Here is a 22,508-nt window from a genome sequence, read left to right as displayed (position 1 = left end):
CAGTAATGTAATGTATGTACACAGTGACTGCACCAGCAGAATAGTGAGTGCAGCTCTGGAGGATAATACAGGATGTAACTCAGGATTAGTAATGTAATGTATGTACACAGTGACTGCACCAGCAGAATAGTGAGTGCAGCTCTGGAGTATAATACAGGAGGTAACTCAGGATCAGTAATGTATGTACACAGTGACTGCACCAGCAGAATAGTGAGTGCAGCTCTGGAGTATAAAACAGAGTGTATCATGGATAAAAAGTGTTAAAACCAGTCTACAGATTCCATCATTGTGCCTTCCATATTTAACATTGCAAAGTACTATGTATTTTGTTAGCTCTGCTGTTCTGTGTCAGCTCTGATCTCACTGCAGAGCTGTGTGTGATTATAGTATTAGACTGTCTGTCATTACATGTCTGATGGAGGGTAACGCATCCTTTCATTTACAATAAGTTATGGAGGCGGAGTCTTAGGGAGATCTATTCCCCACCCATAGATCTTAACAGCTCATTTAAATACAAGAAAAATGTGGATTTTTCTGGAGTAAGACATTGGATTGCAGATATCAAGGTGTCATGTTATTCAGCTTCCTATGACCTGCGGCCCCCATAGACGGCTCCGGAGGACGATCACTGACACATTCCCTTTAAGCGATTGGAGCAAATCTGTTGTTTGTCCTCCCGACAGTTCCAATCTCTTCCCAACAGGACACACAGTTCACTGGTTTTCCTTCCATACTTAGTCCTGCCCCCGGTTGTTGGTTGCGCTCGGTCTGTGATAGACGACGAATGATCGGAGAGAATCTAGGGCGATGTGGGCGACCAATAGCTGCTGACCGGCTCAGGTCTAGACGTCTGGGGCACAAGCAGAGGCCGCACATAACATACTCAGGAACGCAGCAACATGTGGATGAAGGTGTCCATAGAGGTTATGTGGGATTATGGCTCTGAGTCGGCCTTCCCTTCTAACGAGGTCACCAAGAGAAATACAGAGATTCGCTCAGGAACGCCCAATAGAATTGTCTGATCACAGCCCAGAATTGTAAAGAATCAAACAAAAGACAAAAGGAAACATTGTTGTGGATGCAAATATTTATTGAAAATTTCAGAGTTTAGGACGAAGAACTATACAGTTGGTTAGAAAGTGCGATTGGCTTGATTGGCGCTGACATTACAGCTCATTCTTTAGTTTCTAGGTATCAACAAGAAGGGTCATCGGCATTAAGCCGCACACTTCAAGGACTCGCAGGAGCAGGAGGTGTGCGCTTCTACTTGCTCTGTGTAGTCTTCGGGTCTGTCAATCAGCGATTCCTCCTCTGCCAGATCTGTGGGGAAAACAGAAAGATATAATCGTGAGTCCATGTATCAACCATACAGAGCAGGGGCAGATGACCATATGTGCCCCCAGGGCCCGGTGCGTAGGGGGCAGCTACCACCATATCTATTAGACCACATGTGAGTGTAAGGGCGGATGTCATCTGCAGGCGTAATGGGGGGCACGATGTCCAGCTAATGGGGAGCCGGGTCATACACTGCTGCAGTCACTTGCTGCACGTTCCTTCCCATAAACAAGAGCGAATAGATAAAACCACTTACCGGCAGTTGTGCAGTGGAAGCCGACAGAGACGGGGGTGGTGGCTGATGGGGTACAACCTTTGGCGCAGCGCAGGACGGGGTGGATAGAGTAACATTTGCTTTCCTCCCTTTCTGGTTTCTCAGTCTTCACCAAAGAGCGATGAAGTTTGCAGACTGTAAAATAAAGAGATTATTATCTCCCTCGCTACGCCCTGGGTGTAAGGTAAACCTTACTAGTATGGTAACGTGAGTAACCAGGTCACTGCCTCCTAGACAGTCAGCACACTCCTCCTCTGCTGCTGTCAGCACTCCATCACTCTACTGGTCACTTGTCTCTGTCCCTGCACATTACAGGACGTTCTGTGGTGATCACCTACATCAGGCCCGCTATGTATCACCCACCTCCGCTGCAGGCTTCTTCAGCCAGGATCCAAGAATGGCCAAAGCTTTCTTCATCCTTTGCTACTGATCCGTCAGGCATCTTGAATTCCTGTTCTGTCTCGTCATCATGGTGGCCACAGATTCCACAGGTCTTGCCTCTCATCCATAGAGCCGTGCGAAGCTGCAAAAGAAAAGAGAGATGTTACTGGGATATCTGATAATATGGGGGTCTGCCAGGCCTCGAGGTAACCAACCCTCCGCTCCTAACACGTGGCCATTGCAAGAATTAATGATGCAAAATTGTGGCCTCAATCCGATATTAGTGCATTCAATTGTCCACTAATCGGATAAGATCCATGTGATCCACTAATAGGATGAGATCCATGTGATCCACTAGTCGGATGAGCTCCATGAGATCTACTCATTGGAAGAGCTCCATGTGATCCACTTATTGGATGAACTCTGTGTGATCCACTGATCAGATGGGCTCCATGTGATCCACTTATCGGATGGGCTCCATGTGATCTACTCATTGGTTGAGGACACCGCAGATGACGGAGTCACTAGACGTTCCAGGTGGCTCCATTACCTCACTTGACTTTCCATCATAGAGCAGCTCATCGATACCAAACTCTGGGGCAGAAAGGACAATTCTTCCGTCTCTCTCTTCAATTCTCACTGATGGTTCTGGAAGAATAACAGAGTGTCAGTATCAGGTCTCTGGTGGCGTTCAGTGCGCGCTGCGGTGCTCAGGGGATGGCGGTAATATGTTGTCTTTCCTCCTCACTTCCTTTCCCTTTTCAGCTTTCATCGATCACCCCCTGCTGTTTTGCTCCCTTGTTTGCTCGCAGTCTCACTCACCCTGGCTGGGCTGATATGGGAGTCTGTCCCGGGAAATGTCAATGTTGTTCACCTTCACCCTGGGCTCTCCGGATCGGCTGTCCATCATAATTTCACTAGAAAAGAGAAGAAAATGTAAAGAAAAGTTAATGATGCTGTAAAGCCACAAAATGTGTCCAACAGAAGAGAACGGGAGCTGAGGCAATCACACGGCTGCTCCCATCCACTTCTGTCAATATTGTGGTCATCACTGATGGTCGGCCTTTGGCTGGGAGTTGTAGTCCAGCTCTGACCGGTCATACCTGTGATATCATGTCATATCTGTGATCTGTCTTTCAATCAACATTCACTAAGACATGACACAATGTAACACAATGCAACAATGTAACACAGTGCAGTATTACGGCCACTCACAACTCTCCCAGCTTAACGCTCAGATCTTTGTGCTCGGGGTTCTCCTTGGATTTCTTGGCCATGATCAGGAACTTATTTTCCTCGGTGCAGTCCTGAGCGAGGACGTGGTAGCAGTGCCCCGGCATTGTGTAGTTGTAGTTCACATCGTTGAATGTCTGTATCATGTTGTTGGACAGCGAGCAGCGTCCTAGAGGAGGACATTTTACAGTTTTATAATATATTTCACGCTTTAACAACATAATCTCAAAATAATGTGTAACTGGAACCTTCCAGCATCGACCTGTGGGCCAAAAAGTCCAAAGATCGCAACCATCTCCAAGTGAGGCCAATGGGAGCTGAATAGGCAGAAGACCAAAGATGGACCGGACCCCCAGAGCACCAGCAGGTCCTCCAGCAGGCCCACAATGAGAAAAAGGCCCAAAGGCCCAGCAGAAGACAATGGAGGAGACTTCGGGTGGTCACACTGACCACTAGGGATTAATTACAAATAACTTCAGGATTTTCTTGAGGTCCTAGATGGCGGCGGACCCCTGAACACCCCCTGTGGCCCCCATCTGATGCTGGGTAGGATATATGTGCTCAGAATGTAGGGTCCAAAGCTAAACTCACCTTTTAGTCTGTCTGCTATTGAGTTGTGAGCATCAGCAAAGACATTCCAGGTCGGGATCGGAATGTCTGCGGGACGAGCGTGCCAGGCGGCGGTGAAGGCGGCGGGCAGGTTCAGGGCTTGGTAGTACATGGTTGCCTGCAATAAGTAAACACAAGCACATTAGCACTAATGGCCGCACTTTTCTAAGCACAGCGCCCCCTTGTTAACAGGCTGTGCCTGGTATTACAGCTCAGCCTCACTACATTGCACCGTCCTTCTCTAGTCGAAGCCTGGGATGGGCGAGAATGCTGACAATCCGGCGTGGATGACACATCAGGAGGTTACCTGCGGCACTTGGAAGACGACATTCATGGTCCTGGGGTTGGAGAGGGCCAGGACGAGTTTCGCTTGTTTGGATGGGTTTCTTTGGAGCTTTTCAGCAAATCCTAACATGAGGGCAGCTCCGGGGACGTACCAACTGACCCTGAAAATAGAACCCAAATTCATGACAATTAAGCATATGTTTTATACTGATTTTATTTGTTTGTTTTTTTTGTGGGTGGACCTTGTAGGAATGGGTGTGGCTTACTTAAAGAGGTGGGGCGTGTTAATGGGTGTGGCTTAGTGAAGTGGGTGCGGCTTAGCACGCTTGGTCTGCACAGTCCGCCGCACCTTTAGCTGCACCATGTACCTGGCCCGGTGGAGCACGCCTTGGTGGGCTCGAGGTGCCATAAATGTTTCTTTTGCACATTTAAGAACGCTCATTGGGAAGAGCTAGAAGTATTAATAATTCACTTACGCTTGTCCAATGGATTTCAGCTTGGATGGGATTCTTGGCCAGCTAAACTTCAGTCTGAGCGCGGGTTGACTGCCCCAGCGTCCGGTTTCGGCCCACGCAGCGATCTTGTACTGTTGACAGTTCTGACCCCATTTCAGTTCGGCCTGGGACACAACAACAGCATTAGATAATATGTAGACTATTGGGAGAGCTATGGGCATGTGATAAGACGCTTATCACCTGGGCTTCGTGTTGGCTCTCCACCTGAGCGCTGATGCACGCTCTCCAGCGGCTCTCTCCAGTAATGTCCACCATGTAGGCCTGAAGCTTAGGCTTGGATGAGTGATAGTCTTCATAGACGATCAGCTGGTAGCCCTGCTTCTTATGGTCGGCACGGACGGCCTGCAGCGTGGCCACCAGGCTGGGAGATTTGTGTTCACCGAGGAATCTGCCCTGAAATGAGATTACATATCGGTTTTCCTGAGATTATTCCTCAAACTTCCATCACTTTGTAAGAACCCAAAAACTTTCCACCACAACCAAACATGATGGAGACTGGAGACCGGAGTCATCCGATGAAGGGATCAGTCGCTAGTCCTAGGCAACTTCACTTGTATCCAGTGAGTAGGAGCAGCGCAGTAGTGGAGCTCGACCGCTGCTGACGGCAGACACAATGACCTCGCATAGGCAATGATTGAGACTACAAAGATTGCCTGAGATTAGACTTTCTATTGTGAGAATGAGAGCTCTGTCCTATATCGCTGCCTATGCAGAGCACAGCATGATGACAAACTCATCTTGATTGCAGCACTCTGCATAGCCTGCAACTTTAACCTCAAAGGCTGCTCTGTGTTGAACCACAGAAAAAAATACTTCAGTCTAAAAAACTTTAGTTATTTACATACTTTCCTATTCATATCTGGGGCAAGGGTTAAGATTTGCTCTAGGGTTAAGTTAGGAATCTGGTTTTCAGTGGTGCTAGGGTTAGCGATAGGGTTAGGAGTGTTGCTAGAGTTAGGGATAGGGTTAGGAGTGTTGCTAGGGTTCAGGATAGGGTTAGGAGTGGTGCTAGGGTTAGGGATAGGGTTAGGAGTGGTGCTAGAGTTAGGGATAGGATTAGGAGTGGTGCTATGGTTAGGGTTAGGAGTGGTGCTAGGGTTAAGGAGAGGGTCAGGAGTGGTGCTAGGGTTAAGGATAGGGTTAGGAGTGGTGCTAGGGTTAGGGATAGGGTTAGAAGTGTTGCTAGAGTTAGGGATAGGGTTAGGAGTAGTGCTAGGGTTAAGGATAGGGTTAGGAGTGGTGTTAGGGTTAGGGATAGGGTTAGGAGTGTTGCTAGAGTTAGGGATAGGGTTAGGAGTGGTGCTAGGGTTAAGGATAGTGTTAGGAGTGGTGCTAGGGTTAGGGATAGGGTTAGGAGTGGTGCTAGAGTTAGGGATAGGATTAGGAGTGGTGTTACGGTTAGGGATAGGGTTAGGAGTGGTGCTAGGGTTAGGGATAGGGTTAGGAGTGTTGCTAGGGTTAGGGATAGGGTTAGGAGTGGTGTTAGAGTTAGGGATAGAGTTAGGAGTGGTGCTACGGTTAGGGATAGGGTTAGGAGTGTTGCTAGGGTTAGGGATAGTGTTAGGAGTGGTGCTAGAGTTAGGGATAGGGTTAGGAGTGGTGCTACGGTTAGGGATAGGGTTAGGAGTGGTGCTACTGTTAGGGATAGGGTTAGGAGTGGTGCTAGGGTTAGGGATAGGGTTAGGAGTGGTGCTAGGGTTAAGGATGGGGTCAGGAGTGGTGCTAGGGTTAGGGATAGGGTTAGGAGTGGTGCTAGAGTTAGGGATAGGGTTAGGAGTGGTGCTAGAGTTAGGGATAGGGTTAGGAGTGTTGCTAGGGTTAGGGATAGGGTTAGGAGTGGTGCTAGAGTTAGGGATAGGGTTAGGAGTGTTGCTAGGTTTAGGGATAGGGTTAGGAGTGGTGCTACTGTTAGGGATAGGGTTAGGAGTGGTGCTACTGTTAGGGATAGGGTTAGGCGTGGTGCTAGGGTTAGGGATACGGTTAGGAGTGTTGCTAGGGTTAAAGATAGGGTCAGGAGTGTTGCTAGGGTTAGGGATAGGGTTAGGAGTGGTGCTAGGGTTAGGGATAGGGTTAGGAGTGGTGCTAGGTTTAGGGATAGGGTTAGGAGTGGTGCTACTGTTAGGGATAGGGTTAGGCGTGGTGCTAGGGATAGGGTCAGGAGTGTTGCTAGGGTTAGGGATAGGGTTAGGAGTGGTGCTAGGGTTAGGGATAGGCTTAGAGGTAAGAACAAAATGTAACAAGAAATATAACAATAGAGAACCTTTTAGTTTAAAGTTTTATGTTTGATTTCAGCAAAAAAAAAACCAATAACAGAAAATAAGATGATAAAAGGGCAAGGTATGATCACTGCACCACTGCTCCATCATACTTACTCTTGTCTGGGGTCTTCCTGCAGATTCGCTGCTGCTGCTGCTGCTGCTGCTGCTGCTACTGCTGCTGGAACTAGAGCTGGATGTGGACTGTGAGGCGCGGATACGGCCAGACATGGTCCTGACGCGCTGAGATAAAGGAGAATGATATGCAATCACAATGGTGACATTTGCTCCGGGAAGGAGGCTTGCAATGAATACGGGGCCCCTAGTTACACTGTGACTATACACATGTGGATGGATTCCAGCATCCTGACCTGGAATATTCTACAATCATACAGACACAATGCAAAAATAATATTCCACTGTGTATTTTCCACAATTTATCTAATGCCACACGACTCAGATTATAGGTTCTACTTATCGAAAATCACAGGTAACATGATGCACTAGTCCAGAGTCCCGTACCTCTTCATTTGGTCTCTTAAATCGCAGTTCAAAGATTTCCCGATCATCCTGGAAAATCAACCAAGCACAGTGTAAATGAGCTGCAGGGGTCACACAGGTTTGGGGCTTTTTTGCATTTAAATTTAATGAATGGGATCAATAAATTGAATCTCCTTCCAGAAGCAGCGCCTCCGCTGTCCGTGGCTGGTATTGTAGTTTAGTCATATTCATTTCATAGTAGATGAGCTGCAATACCAGACACGGTCTATAGACAGGTAGGGCGCTGTTTCTGGAGAACAGATCCTTTTTTTGGAATCCTGGACAATTCATTTAAACATTTTGGTATTTAGTTGGACATCACGGTGATGGTACCTCATGTGCACCACGGACGTAGTGACGTGATTTTTGCTGCCTGCGTTTCTCTTGCTGATGGGCCGGCTGCTGGTGTTTCTTATCCTTTTGTTGTTGGCTTGAGCTGCTGCTGGAGCTGTCGCTATTGCTGCTGGAGCTGTCACTCTTGCTGCTGGAGCTGTCGCTGTTGCTGCTGGAGCTGTCGCTGTTGCTGCTGGAGCTGTCGCTCTTGCTGCTGCTGCTCTGGCGGTGTTTATGGCCGTCTTTCCTCTTGCTGCTATCACTGCTGCTGCTGCTGCTGCTGCTGTCACTGTCGCTGTTGCTGCTGCTGCTACTGCTTTGCTTGGTGTTGTGCTTATGACCTTTCTGTGGCTCGTCTTCCCATGAGCGATGTCCATGTGGCTTGTGTTGGTTGCTGGTTGCATGCCCATGCTTGCGCTTTGCCTCATCGTCTTCTTCACGTACTTGTTTCCTGGCTTTGCGTGCACGCAAGGTCTGATTTACGGCCTGTAACATCAAGTCATAAAAGGTCAGATGCCACTTCCATGGAGAAGGAAAGAGACGTCCACGATACTCGAAGCAAGTCACTCACCAAAGTCTCATCAATGCCAAGGATGGTCCTCAGCCTCTTGTGGACTTCAGATTCCTCAAGATGTTCACCTTTCTCTTCCAGGTCGGCCAGAGCAATTATTTTGGAGGCAGCCTTGGATCCGGTAGTAATTTCCAGCAGAAGCTTTTCGATAGCTAAGTCCTTCTGAGCTGTAAGAGGAGAACGGATGGAGGTTACTCCACCTGGAAGCTACAGATCAGAGCAGAAAAGTTAGAGAAACACTTGGGGGAAGATGGGAATCGTACCTGGCTTCACCGACAGTTTAGCTTCATGTTCTCCCACGATTTCGTAAAACCTGGTATGTTTGCGTCCTGCGGCACTACGGGCCTTGTGCTGGGCACAGATGTGGATGTTGATTTTAGGAACTTTAATGCAGAGGTGGAACATGTTCGCTGGCGTGTACTGGTGCTGTCCGGTCTCTCCGGGGTAAGCATACTTCTTGGCAGTGATTTCAGAAGATCCCTCCTGAAAAGACACAAAACACTTATTTGTACAGAATATCTTTACTTACTATTTTTGGATGTTTAATTTCATATAAATAACCCAAAAAGTTATTTTTTCCTTGAATGTTTGGCCAAATTATTTTTTCCTTCTGCAGTAACGGTTCCTCGACCGTCTCAATTTCTGACCCCATAGGTTACATCATCATTTCCTTTCTACTTGGCGTTCTTGCACATTTACCATCATGCTGGTGCCTTCTGCTGAAGCCTTTTCAGACTTTTCGAAATGTTTCTGCAGAATGTCGGGTTCGGCTCCTTTAGGGACAATTGGTGTCTTCTTTGCTGCTTCCAACTCTCCCACATTTCTGGACACAGCAAACACCTGAGTCCTGGGGATGAAAGAGTAAACTATTACTTTATGTCCTCTTTTCTTGTAGACTAGATGTCTTTAGTACCAGTTATGCATCAATGGTTGTCCAGTGTAGAAAACTCAAGATATGAATCATGGAAGTGAATCCTGAGAGAAGTGAGAGGGTTAACTGCTCAGGGGCCTCGTCTTAGGAGTGTGGTGAATCTCACAGAGAAACCATTGCTGTGAATGCACGCCCTGCTCGCTGTGTGAGCCCGGTGGGTACATGGATCCCTTACTTACAGGTGATTGCTGGGGGACACTTTGTAATCTGTAGATCACGGAAAACTTCTAACAAATATGGATTAGCAAAAACAAAACTTTTAGTGAGTTTAAGGGATGTCTAAGAGGCTTTCCACATTCAAGACCCTCAATTTTAAGCCAAAGCTGAGAGCATCGTTGCTGTGGAGGACCTGGCACATCCGGGCATTTTTTTGACTGTTGTTTTCAGTGAGTACGCTGTAGTACTTCATTTCCCCTGCGGAGGAGCTGTGGAGAAGTTACACACTTGCTGGTGGGTTTGCCCGCAGGATGCAGCTGATCACTCGGTGTATGGGATAGACGCTTGGTTGGAGGCACCAGATTGGACATCCCCTCCACTAATTCATTCGATTCATTTCCTGCCACCTTCCTGCTTACATTGTAGCACTCAGGTCACTGGCACTCACTGTCCTCATCAATGACAACGGTTAGTATGTCCCTGATGCACGCTCTGGACATTACCTTACAGTCACCAGGTCATTTTCTTGCTGTATTGGTTGAGTTTCGATCTTGATGTTCTTATCTTTAGGATTGAACTTTATGGAGCTCTTCAGTGGAGTGACGGCCTGGATCTTTGCCTGGAATTCGATTCCGGATTGTACGAGCGGTGTGTTCACTCCCATGCTTGCCACTGTGAGCACTGAAATGCTGGAAATACCGTAGACGAGGATTAGTTGTATCGAGATACGACGTGTAATTTGCATATATTAAATATGGATACTAATGTGTATAGTTCTAGAAAGTTCCATCAAACCTGTAAAAACCTAGAAAAATGAAAATAATTATAATATCTGTGTATACTGACCTGGGGGTTACATCAGCCCGGAGTTGGATATTGGATTGCAAAAGTTGAGCGACGCTCAGGTCACTGGATGGTGATGGATTTGCTTTCATATCAACTGAAACATAGAATGCAATATTGTTTCAGGATCAAATGAAGTTCTATGGCAGTTCTATCGTCATAGGAGAAATATAAAACATCAATTAAACCCAATGTCAGAATCCACCATTGTGCAGCCCGGTAATTCCCAGACCGGGGGCTCCTTGGAATTCAGGAGTTTATTGGACACTGGTCAGAAGTTTCCCTGAAGAAAACAAGATCAAGAGCTGCCGACTTACAGAAGGAACAAACTCTGGCATGTCTAGAAAACTTTTGAGGATACCATGGATGGTTAGGAATATGAATATTTGTATTATTGACCATATCATGCCTAATCATCCATATGATGCTGAAATGACCAAAACTAGACTTTATTCGAGATCCCAGAAAATCTAATTTTATATGAAGCAAAACAAGGAAAAAGAAGATGATGACGAGCACAAAGATGAAAATATGTAACCTTACAAGTAAAAACTCAAAGAGAAAAAGTTGCATTCTGGAGAAACACTATTCATTGAGTCACCAGTTGTCCAACCGGATTTGATGGCCCTAAGTAGCTGGATTTGAGGACTGATTATTCCTAAAAATGTCAATTCTCTTACGGTTAACAGCAGCGTTGCCGACAGCAGCAGAGTATACACTCAGCTCCAGAGGAAGACCCATGGAAGTAGGTACGATGTGTCTCACTTCAGCCAGCAGAATGGGTTGAGCCCACTGTGCTACAAGTCCATCGAGAAGTTTCTGGATCATTTTCTTAATCATGGGATGACGGGAAGTGGGCTCTGTCAGTATCTGGAAACATTGAGGATAAATAATAAAAATCACTCCTGAAATATGGTAAATGTTATATGAATCTTTTGTAAGACCACAAACAATCGTACCCTGAAAACGCTTTGGATGGTTTCCTTGGTGGCATCATTGTAGAAGACTTCTTGCCCCAACACCTTAACATTTGCAGAAACCAAAGGCACCTCGGATGGGAGACTTCTAAATCCGGTCAACTTAAAAACAAAAACAAGCAAAACGTTAGGAAGTCCTTCATCTGCTGCATGTGACAGCCCTGAACCAAGACTGAGCTGCAACACTCACACTTTTGATGATCTTAACGATGTTCTTCTGCATGGAGTACTGATCGAATGCGATGTTCTGCTTCCTAAGGACTTCCTGGAGGCCTTCAGCCCGTACAGCGACCTGGAACGAGGAGCAGATTACACGTAACGGTCGTTAGCATTTAATAGACGTATTTATAGATATCGTGGAACAGGTGTTGATTCTTTTTTAGGTACCTCAATGATATCTGTAGTTGCACCGGACACGTATCCGCGGAGTTTGAAGATGACGACAGCTGGCATTGTGGTGGTCGGACTGTTCATAATGAGGACGTTGGCAGTAGCTCCAGACATCAGAGGGTCTAAGAAATAAAATAAATCATTGTCACAATATATTGGCCACCAGATTTGACCATGCAAATGGCAGATAGTAAACTTGAGAAATACAATGTGTCAAGACAGTGAAACCCCCGGCACCCAAAAGTTGGGTTACAATAGTCTACAGGGGTGAAGTAGGGCGCTCTTAGGGGGACATAGCTAGAGGATCACAGACAGCGCTGGAGGTTGGGAGGACCCAAGCCACATAAGAAGACACCGATGTAATAACAGGCACTTCCCAGGTTTGGGGCCCATAACACACTTTGCATTAGGGCCCGGGGCTTTACTTTCTACACCATTTTACATTTCCTTGGCTTCATTTTAGTTACTTACAATTGAAAGTGTCAAAGTTGATGACTTTGCTGTAGCGCATGCTCAGTTTGTCAAGCACGGGGCTTAGGATCTTGATGGCGACGTTGCAAGCACCATTCCTATAAGTCAGTGGATGAATATATTAGCACCACTCTGGATGGACACACAGGCTCTATAATGGGTCACGGTAAGACAGTCGCACTTACAGCTCATAGTATTCTGGCACTGTGGCTTTGGTCAAAGACTTCATGTAAGAGTAGGCAAAACTGGCCAACTGCAGGTTGACTTTAGCCTCTTTCTGTATGATCAGAGCCATGGTGGTCACCATAGCTGCAGGTGGTCTAGTTTCCAGGAGAACTGCAAAAGCCATCATGCGGACCTCAGTGTGAACGCGACGATTCATCAGGATGCTGAGCAGAATTTCCTGAACCTATGTAGAAAGGATGTGGTCATGAGGGGTTGTCATGTATGATAGGGCCTATACATCAGGCGGACCCTAGCTAGAAGCACTTACTCTCTTGGGGTCATCCTTGGCTATGTTCCTGAGGGACATCACTGCATCAACCTGAACTTTAATTGGCAGCTGGAAGGCACTAGAGGAAAATCCTGGCAGGAATTTCAGGATGCGCTTGATGCACGCAACTTGTCCAGTGTTACCCAAAGCCTTCAGAGCAAGGATGATCTCTTCGGGGCGAGCATTGTTGGCAGCTTCAGCAGCAAAATCGTGAAGGAGCTGAAATGAATTAGATATTTAGTAAGAAAGCAACAAATCTGACGTCTTTAATCTTCTAATGTGAACTAGATTTAATAATGATCGCTCATTGATTGGTCGTGTTAGTCGGGCTGGTTGGGTTGGTTTGGGGTTTACAGATCATTTGCTCATATATTACATCGACCTCTCAGCTTTAAGAGAGATTTGTAACATATTTCTCTGACAATCAACGATGATGAGTGACTCACCTGAAGAGCTGACTCTGGGCAGGCTTCCACGTTGGAGCAGTATTTGTTGACCAGAGTACCATAGGACAACATGGCTGCCTTGAGCAACATTGGGGAATTCTGGACTCGGGAATCCTGTACCAGATCCTAAACAAACAATTAGACAATATATGAGATTGAGAACTTTAAAAATCCAGCTTTATAAGTGAGTGTTTCAGTAATCCTTATCTTGGGCCTACGCTGCAATACCAGATACAACAGACGAGAAATGTTTTTGGAAGGAGGTACTGTGTTTTTGTAAATAATAGTAATGCTGATGTATTATGAAGAAATCTGTCCATAGAAAAGGAGGATAAAAGACTCACAGCTGCAATCTGGAGAGCGCTCTGGCTGGCCCGTGTGTGATGCATGGCAAGAGTGATAGACATGGCGGCCTCCTGGATGCTCTGGTTTGGAATATTGCGCTTCACAACCTTCAGAGACTCGGTGGAACCGATGAGAGGGATCGCTTTAATCAACCATTGTCTGAAAACGGAACCAGAAGATGGAGCTAAAGATAGTATGCAGCACAAATTTGCCCAAAAGGGCTTATTCATAGGTTGCTAGATATTCGCAGGCCCCCAGTCCTCACCTGTATAGAGGTCGGTCAGAATACTGCTTGAAGATGGCCTGGATGTTTTCTGGGTCTGTGTCACGCAGGAGCTGGATCAACTGTAGGAATTTAGCAGGGGCCTCTGCCTGTACCTCCTGCTGGTTGTTCTGTACCAGGCGCTGAAGAGTGTCCGAGATCTGCAAGAAGGATGTCAAATATTGCTGTACTTAGTTCAGATATATGTAATCAACTATGTGTTCAAGATGTCCTATGGTAAAAGATCTGGTGGTGACGTCTGAGAATAGCTATGTGATATCCATGGCTCTGACTTCTGAGATCACCCATGGCTCTAAGTTCTTGGTTCACCCATGGCTCTAAGTTCTCGGTTTACCCATGGCTCGAAATTCTCAGCTCTCCCATGGCTTGAAGTTCTCAGCTCACCCATGGATCATCTAAGTTCTCAGCTCACCCATGGCTCAAAGTTCTCTGCTCACCCAAGGCTCTAAGTTCTCAGCTCACCCAAGGCTCTAAGTTCTCAGCTCACCCATGGCTCTAAGTTCTCTTCTCTTCCATGGCTCTAAGTTCTCAGCTCACCCATGGCTCTAAGTTCTCAGCTCACCCATGGCTCTAAGTTCTCGGTTCACCCATGGCTCTAAGTTCTCAGCTCACCCATGGCTCAAAGTTCTCTGCTCACCCAAGGCTCTAAGTTCTCAGCTCACCCATGGCTCTAAGTTCTCTTCTCTTCCATGGCTCTAAGTTCTCAGCTCACCCATGGCTCTAAGTTCTCGGCTCACCCATGGCTCTAAGTTCTCGGTTCACCCATGGCTCTAAGTTCTCTGCTCACCCAAGGCTCTAAGTTCTCAGCTCACCCATGGCTCTAAGTTCTCGGTTCACCCATGGCTCTAAATTCTCAGCTCACCCATGGCTCTAAGTTCTCTTCTCTTCCATGGCTCTAAGTTCTCAGCTCACCCATGGCTCTAAGTTCTCGGTTCACCCATGGCTCTAAGTTCTCTTCTCTTCCATGGCTCGAAGTTCTCAGCTCACCCAAGGCTCTAAGTTCTCAGCTCACCCATGGCTCTAAGTTCTCAGCTCACCCAAGGCTCTAAGTTCTCAGCTCACCCAAGGCTCTAAGTTCTCAGCTCACCCATGGCTCTAAGTTCTCTTCTCTTCCATGGCTCTAAGTTCTCAGCTCACCCATGGCTCTAAGTTCTCGGCTCACCCATGGCTCTAAGTTCTCGGTTCACCCATGGCTCTAAGTTCTCTTCTCTTCCATGGCTCTAAGTTCTCAGCTCACCCATGGCTCTAAGTTCTCGGTTCACCCATGGCTCTAAATTCTCAGCTCACCCATGGCTCTAAGTTCTTGGTTCACCCATGGCTCTAAGTTCTCTTTTCTTCCATGGCTCTAAGTTCTCTTTTCTTCCATGGCTCTATTTTATCAGCTCACCCATGGCTCTAAGTTATCAGCTTATTCATGGCTATAAGTTTTTGCTTCACCTATGGTGTTAAGTTTATATGTCACCCATGACTGAGGTCTTACTTCATCAATGACTCTAGGCTCTAGTGCTTCCCCCGACTCAATGTTCTAGCTTCAACCTTATTGCTATGTTTAATTAGCAAATCTCGATTGCCAGGCTTACCAGTCTGTATCTTACCTGAGACTCTACGTTCTTGCCCTTCAACAAGTGAAGTGGCATTTGGAAAACTTCAGAGCCAAAACGGTATGTCAACCCTCCGCGGTTTTCAAGTTGCACACGTGGCTCGCTCACCCGGCTGGATTTGATCTCTTTCAAGGTGAGGATTTGTCTGGAAAAAAAAGAAAGAGATATATATTTAATTATTCTGCACAAAGCAGATTTTGGGGTTAGACAAATGGCTGATTGCGTAGGCGTTCAGCCAAGGAGTATGGATGAGTACAACATCTCTCCCTGCTGAGGTTCTTGGTCATATCTCTTGATGTTTTTTTGCAGTGGAGTTATTTGAATATGTCACCTAGTGTGATGGTATTGCTGGTCCGTGTTATTAACACAAGATAATATGAGGGGCTTGTCATAGACTCTACCTGACTTCTGTATAAGCAGATCCATAAAGTTCATAGAATGGAGAGTACTGGTAGACTTCCTTGGCCTTAGCTTCCTCTATGACGGCTCCTTGTGCCTTGTTCCTAATTCTGTAGGTGCAGGTCAGCATGCCACGCAAGTTCTTGGATTTCTGAAGAGAAATTAGGAATTAATAAGTATCTAGAAAGTCCATTCGCCTTAACGTCCATATGAGCCGACACTTACCTGCTGGCACGCTCGGCAGGTCTCCAGGAAGGTCATTCCGATTCTCTTCACTGCACGATTCTCACACTTTTCAAGGTCCCGGGATTTGATGACAATGATGGAATTGGACTTCTTGTCATCGTCTTGGATCAGATATCTTGTTGGACACTTTCCAGATATACAATCCTGCGTGGAAAAAAAAGCAAAAATTAGGTGACAAATTCTGTGGAGGATACATAGGTTACAATTATGGAGCCGGATAGTTCTGGTGCTTAGAGTTGGCTATATGCCTGATGCTGGACGTTCTTGATCAGTGCCCGCACCATGATGCTACGCTGTTTGTCAGTCCATTTCAGATAGCCTTGATGCCTGTTTTTTGGGTTGAGGCTCCACAAGCAGCAGTGACCCCTATCTGACCACCTTGTAACAGAGGTGGCCATGCATGTGTGCTCCCCCCGCGCTCAAGTATTTGGATGTTAGAGAGATGGACAAGCCATTGCCTTCTTAGAAGTATGAAAGGTTGGCCGCCTCTATTTTTGACATGAGGGCGTAGGACTCCAAGGTTGAGGTGGCCCCTGGTCATGTGCGTTCCCTATAATCTGCCCCCAGTTTACTTGCTTCACCCATGAGTCTGTCTGCCCAGCTAATACCAACCATACTACTTGGCAAATAAGGGGACATTTACTCTATGGTCTGAGGGTCCTGTACTCATGAGACAGCTGTGACCAGGCAGTGTTCAGCCAGACTTATCTCCTCCAACTCCTCCATGCACGTGAACGATTGGTTTGGATGAGTGATCATGTGTATCTATGGGGAGGGGGGGGGACAGACGCTGACTCCTCTTGCAATCTGGCATTTATAACGCCAAGATGAAAGGCCGAACGTTAGAGAAGGGGAAAGTTTTTGTCTATTTCCAGAGGTGACAACTGAATTATGCTGCCTGTTACGTCATATAAATGAAGAAAAAGTCTTAGAAAATATCAAAACTGGTGCAAAAAAGCTAAAGAAACAATTTACAAGTTGCTGAAATGTTTCTAGGCACGAGAAGACGAGTAAAGAAGGCGCCGTACAAACCTCGTCCAATTGGTAAGCGTTCTGGGACTTTCTGACGTGGACTTGCAGCAGATTGACGAGTCCTCGGATGATGTTGACCACTGTGATCGAGGTGCCCTCGGCGGCAAACACATCACCAACCCGCCCATCGTGGTACTCAAACTTAAAGGGATGTTTGAACTGTTCTGCGATGGCTTGGCTCAGTTTAGTGGAACGGGTGAATGGATCTCTTGGCCATAGACCGTGATATTCCTTGATGTCAAGTTTTTGGACCTGTGAAGAAATACAAGAGTTCATTCAAAAGGATTTTCAACGATTAATCTGTTTTTTTATTCTCCCTCCTTGTACAAGAAACATCAGTAGATTGTGTATAAGAAGCCAAGGAAGGAATTTGTTCTAACGATTGGCCGGCAAGGTACTTAATAAGGCAGGTAAGGTCTGTGTGATGGGGACACTGCTCTGGTTCGCTATGACCTGGGTCTATACATCAGGGAATGGTGATGGCTGACATGTCTGTAGTGTATAACACCATGGATCAGAGATATAGAAGCGATCTGTGCTCACAGCTGCCATTTAATATGTATTCTATGTGGCGGTATTCGCACACATGCCAGCCGTAGTCTTTAGTTATGACTGGATGTATTTTATATGATAGATAGTTTATTACAAGGAGAACCTGTCATGTGCCATAAATATGTTTTTTTTTAACCTGGTCTAAATGCCGCTCTTCTCCTGAATCCGGCGATGTTTTTCTTTTATTCCTGTGCCTCTGGTTTCCTGACATATGGCCCCCTCTTTATTGTATGTAAATCTCTTTTCTTCAGCTAAGTGGGCGTGGTCCTGAATAAGGCTCCCACAGAGAAGGGGTCATGGCCACGCCCACTCGGCTACAATGACTAGATTTATATGCTGGGAATAGGAGGCCATAGCTCAGGAATGGAGAGGCGTAGGAAGGAAAAAAGAACACCGCCGGATTCAGGAGAACAGCGGCATTCACCCCAGGTACACGGAATACAACTATAGATATAAGTGACAGGTAACTATGGAGCTAAATTAATCAAAAAGAGGCAAAATGTAGGCTTGGCACGTAGTCTTGATTACTATGACCACAACTAAGGTCCCTTTCTCCATCATTACCCTCAGGATGAACGTTCTTTGGGCAAATCCACTGATTTCAGCATCAAAGTTCAACTTGAGTCCAGCCTTTGACAGGCCGTTATCCGGCAGGCCGCTCACGATTATTCCTTCATAGTTGTACAGGTACGTCTTGGTTGGGTTTAAAAGTTGTTCTAGAAATAAGGACAGAAAAAAAGACACAAAGCCATGAGTTCATTACAATTATTGGGAGCAGCCATATTTAAAGGGAACATCTAGTTAAGAAAAACGATTTTTACATCCTCTATAAGAACAGTTAAAGGGGTTGTCTCAAGCCTTTAAATGGGTAAAAGTGCAAAGTGCTTGTAAAAACAAGGAACCTTGCAACATTTCTCTTTTCATAAGAACCGACGGATTTGTAATTCTATCATTAACTGCTCGTTGCTTAGTTTCCGGCCACCTCTGCAGTCAGATCTGACGCTGGCCGTAGTCCTGGATTTCGGCAGCCTCTGTGCCCCTGTGCTTGTCTGATGCTGCAGAGGGACAGTTGCTCCTGTTTGTAGCATGAGAACGCACAGTTTGGGCCAGAGCGCTGCTGAAAGCTGTCAATCATCAGGAGCGCACCGCTGCCATCAATCAGGAAGCCGGGAGGCAGAGGAGCGGTGCGCTCCTGAAGAAAGAAGATGAGACCACACCTTTACTAGAGTGGAAGCCCTCCTCTGTGATCGGTATTAATTAGGGTTCCCTTATCTATGGAGACCTCATTATATTCATACATGACATTGGAGAAGGGTTGTGAAGGACTTATATATAGCGGGTCCTTATATATGACACCCAATCACTGATCAGCTGTCCTCACCTCCCGCTGGATGTGCGCTGTGTAGTGGCCGTTCTCGGTACTGCAGCTCAGATCACATTCACTTCAATAGGAGTAGAGCTGCAGTACCGGGGGCAGCCACTGTAGGGAGCTGTGCTGTTCTGTACACTATGTCGCTGCACTCATGAGTCGGGGTGCCAGATGTCGGACCACCTCTGATCTATATTGATGATCTATTTTCAGGATAAGCCATTAATATCTAGGTTGTTATAGCTAATGTAATACTTCATATCCCCTGCGGGGGCGCTGCAGCGACTCGGCCCAGCTACTGCTGGGTTCTCTCGTAGATCAGATCACTGGTGGTCCCGGCAGGAGGCTCTATGTGATCAGCTAAATAATGGCCGCCTATCATTACAGCGCCAGCATGGAGATTCTCACCACAATCACCGGATGAAATGAGGAATAATTCTCACTGACACATGGACGATACTCACCGTTTTGTGATTTTTCACTACCTGTAAAATGGAGAAACAAATGAAGGAAAATGTGTTAATGGCAAATAATAAGAACACAACATGCGCAGGATTATCGCTGTGTATTTGGCATTGATGTCATATAATTGCTACATTTATAGCAAAATTATGATTTATAAAAATATAAAAATGTTATATCTAAAAAAAAATCAAAAATATATCAGACGGATCTGAGTCCTCAGCGGCACTCACCCGCCAGTGCGAGCAGTAGTGCTAGGATGATTCCCCTCATGACGATGGTGAATACCAAACCTCCGGCAGCCCGGGGAATTTATACCCGAATATTGCCGATCGCGTCATCTTGGCAGCGATCACCGCCGGTAAATGATCAACTTTCCCCCAATGATTCCAAGATTGTTTACTGCAATAATTTATAACGATAGAATAAAAACTGCAGAAAACAAAGTCCTGACGGGAGCCGGACGCCCGAACCCGGCAATGTGCAGAGTCTATAGGAAGATTAATTCTGATTTTTTGTACATTTTTAGTCTTTTTTTTGTATTTTGATGGAAAGCTAAAATGGCTGGTTAATGATTGCATCATGCGCGGTCGGGATGACTTTGTTTGCTCTTGGTCATCGTGACTGAATTCATCAGATTTCACCTCGCTGATAAGAACTAGAAAATTATTTTTCCAGAATAGATAAAAAGTTGCAATCGGTTCTTTTGCTTTTTTTTTTTCTTAAGTTTTTGAAGCAGCCATATTGTATAATGGTCTCAATGAGAAAACAATGTATCTATCCGTCTGCACGAGAAAACAATGTATCTATCCGTCTGCACGAGAAAACAATGTATCTATCCGTCTGCACGAGAAAACAATGTATCCATCCGTCTGCGCGAGAAAACAATGTATCTATCCGGCTGCGCGAGAAAACAATGTATCTATCCGGCTGCACGAGGAAACAATGTATCCATCCGTCTGCACGAGAAAACAATGTATCCATCCGTCTGCGCGAGAAAACAATGTATCTATCCGGCTGCGTGAGAAAACAATGTATCTATCCGGCTGCGCGAGAAAACAATGTATCTATCCGGCTGCACGAGAAAACAATGTATCCATCCGTCTGCGCGAGAAAACAATGTATCTATCCGGCTGCGCGAGAAAACAATGTATCTATCCGGCTGCGCGAGAAAACAATGTATCTATCCGGCTGCACGAGGAAACAATGTATCTATCCGTCTGCACGATAAAACAATGTATCTATCCGGCTGCACGAGAAAACAATGTATCCATCCGTCTGCACAAGAAAACAATGTATCCATCCGTCTGCGCGAGAAAACAATGTATCTATCCGGCTGCGCGAGAAAACAATGTATCTATCCGGCTGCGCGAGAAAACAATGTATCTATCCGGCTGCACGAGGAAACAATGTATCTATCCGGCTGCACGAGAAAACAATGTATCTATCCGGCTGCACGGGAAAACAATGTATCTATCCGTCTGCACGAGAAAACAATAGATCTATCCGTCTGCACGAGAAAACAATGGATCTATCCGTCTGCACGAGAAAACAATGTATCTATCCGTCTGCACGAGAAAACAATGTATCCGTCTGCAAGAGAAAACAATGTATCTATCCGGCTGCATGCCGATACCTGGAGAATAAGGCTTTGTGCACACGTATTTTTGAGGTCTGCAGATTTTTCCGCAGCGGATTTGTGAAAACCGCAGGTAAAAGGCACTGCGTTTTACCTGCGGATTTCCTGTGGAATTACCGCGGATTTACCGCGATTTTTGTGCGGATTCCACTGCGGTTTTACACCTGCGGATTCCTATTGTGGAGCAGGTGTAAGGCTATATGCACACGTTGTGGATTAGGCTTAGGAATTTCTGGTGCGGATTCTGTCTCTCCTGGCAGAAAACGCACCTGCGTTTTTTTGTGCGGTTCCGAGCGTTTTTTGTGCGTTTTTGCTACGGTTTTCTTGCGGATTTGCTGCGGTTTTTACCCCTGCGGTTTTCTATAATGAAGTGGGTACAAAAACACTGCAGATTCACAAAAAAGAAGTGACATGCTACTTCTTTTAAACCGCAGCGTTTCTGCAGCGGATTTTCCGCAAAGTGTGCACAGCATTTTTTTTTTCTCATTGATTTACATTGTATTGTAAATCAATTGCGGATCTGCAGTGTTTCTGCACTGCAAAAAACGCTGCGGATCCGCAGAGAATCCGCAACATGTGCACATACCCTTAAACCGCTCTGGATTCCGCACAAAGAATTGAAATGTGGCGGAATGTAAACCGCTGGGTTTCCGCACGTTTTTTTCTGCAGCATGTGCACTGTGGATTGTGTTTCCCATAGGTTTACATTGTACTGTAAACGCATGGGAAACTGCTGCGGACCCGCAGCAAAATCCGCAACGTGTGCACATAGCCTCATAATCACAGCTCAGCCTGAGCCTCGCACCTCAGCCAGGACCAGGGAGGGCTAAAGCACAAGATGCACCAGAAAATGGACGCAGAGTCACACGTCTTAGTCACTGACTCTGTTTTTTTCCTCCAGCTCCATTGCCCCCGGTGTATAACCTCCAGCCCCTCATGTATAACTTTCGCCCCCCTGTATAACCTACAGATCGGCCAGTGGTGCGACTATGACATTTTTTCCGCCTGGATCTCCCCCATCACCTGTGAGTGATATTATTGAGAAGTGGAAGGAACCGCAGCAACTCAGCCACAAAATGGAGACCCCGTAACGTTACAGAGCAGGGGGGCCAAGTGCTGAGGAGCAGAAATAGCACCACCGCTCAACTGCACAGTCGAGGCCTCCTCTAGTATCAGCACAAACACTGCGCCCCGCTGGAAGCTTTGTGGCTAAGCAGCTGCATGCAGCCGTACATCACCAAGCACAATGCTGAGCGTTGGATGGAGTGGTGTCATGTGGGCACCACTGGACTATCCCGTTGTGGAAGGTCAGACGCCCGACCACTGCTTCATTTATTCCCTATCGGGATGTGGAAACAGCGAGGGCACAAGCACCTTGCACACTGCTCCTTGCACACTGCCCACTGCATCCTGTTCCTTGCACACTGCCCACTACTCCCTGCACACTGCACCCTGTTCCTTGCACACTGCCCACTGCTCCCTGCCCACTGCTCCCTGCACCCTGTTCCTTGCACACTGCTCCTTGCACACTGCTCCCTGCAC

General features: G+C 46.4%; 1 protein-coding gene across 2 annotated transcripts; it reads right to left on the bottom strand.

Moving 5' to 3' along the window:
• Window positions 1–1,065: 1,065 nt before the first annotated feature.
• On the bottom strand, window positions 1,066–22,125 carry LOC143788356 (vitellogenin-A2-like). Of its 2 annotated transcripts, none has more exons than XM_077277988.1 (35): window positions 21,990–22,125; window positions 19,330–19,350; window positions 18,061–18,212; window positions 16,945–17,196; window positions 15,892–16,056; window positions 15,669–15,817; window positions 15,262–15,412; window positions 13,649–13,806; window positions 13,383–13,542; window positions 13,039–13,164; window positions 12,593–12,811; window positions 12,285–12,508; window positions 12,100–12,197; window positions 11,626–11,750; window positions 11,429–11,530; window positions 11,221–11,340; window positions 10,942–11,131; window positions 10,265–10,358; window positions 9,922–10,107; window positions 9,031–9,178; window positions 8,595–8,814; window positions 8,332–8,498; window positions 7,761–8,246; window positions 7,410–7,457; window positions 7,005–7,130; window positions 4,813–5,025; window positions 4,594–4,736; window positions 4,140–4,278; window positions 3,815–3,950; window positions 3,206–3,392; window positions 2,813–2,907; window positions 2,541–2,638; window positions 1,973–2,132; window positions 1,592–1,744; window positions 1,066–1,320 (listed from the first exon to the last, which is right to left on the bottom strand). In XM_077277988.1, exons 5-35 carry the CDS (start codon window positions 15,925–15,927, stop codon window positions 1,217–1,219), a joined length of 4,761 nt encoding a protein of 1,586 aa, XP_077134103.1. In that variant the 5' UTR covers window positions 15,928–16,056; window positions 16,945–17,196; window positions 18,061–18,212; window positions 19,330–19,350; window positions 21,990–22,125; the 3' UTR covers window positions 1,066–1,216. The 2 variants fall into 2 exon arrangements, with proteins under 2 accessions (XP_077134103.1, XP_077134102.1); XM_077277987.1 differs by lacking the exon at window positions 21,990–22,125 and adding an exon at window positions 19,561–19,836.
• Window positions 22,126–22,508: the final 383 nt, after the last annotated feature.

This window comes from Ranitomeya variabilis, chromosome 8, assembly GCF_051348905.1.
Source record: "Ranitomeya variabilis isolate aRanVar5 chromosome 8, aRanVar5.hap1, whole genome shotgun sequence".
Lineage (NCBI taxonomy): Eukaryota > Metazoa > Chordata > Amphibia > Anura > Dendrobatidae > Ranitomeya > Ranitomeya variabilis.
This window is presented reverse-complemented; position numbering and strand designations above follow the sequence as displayed.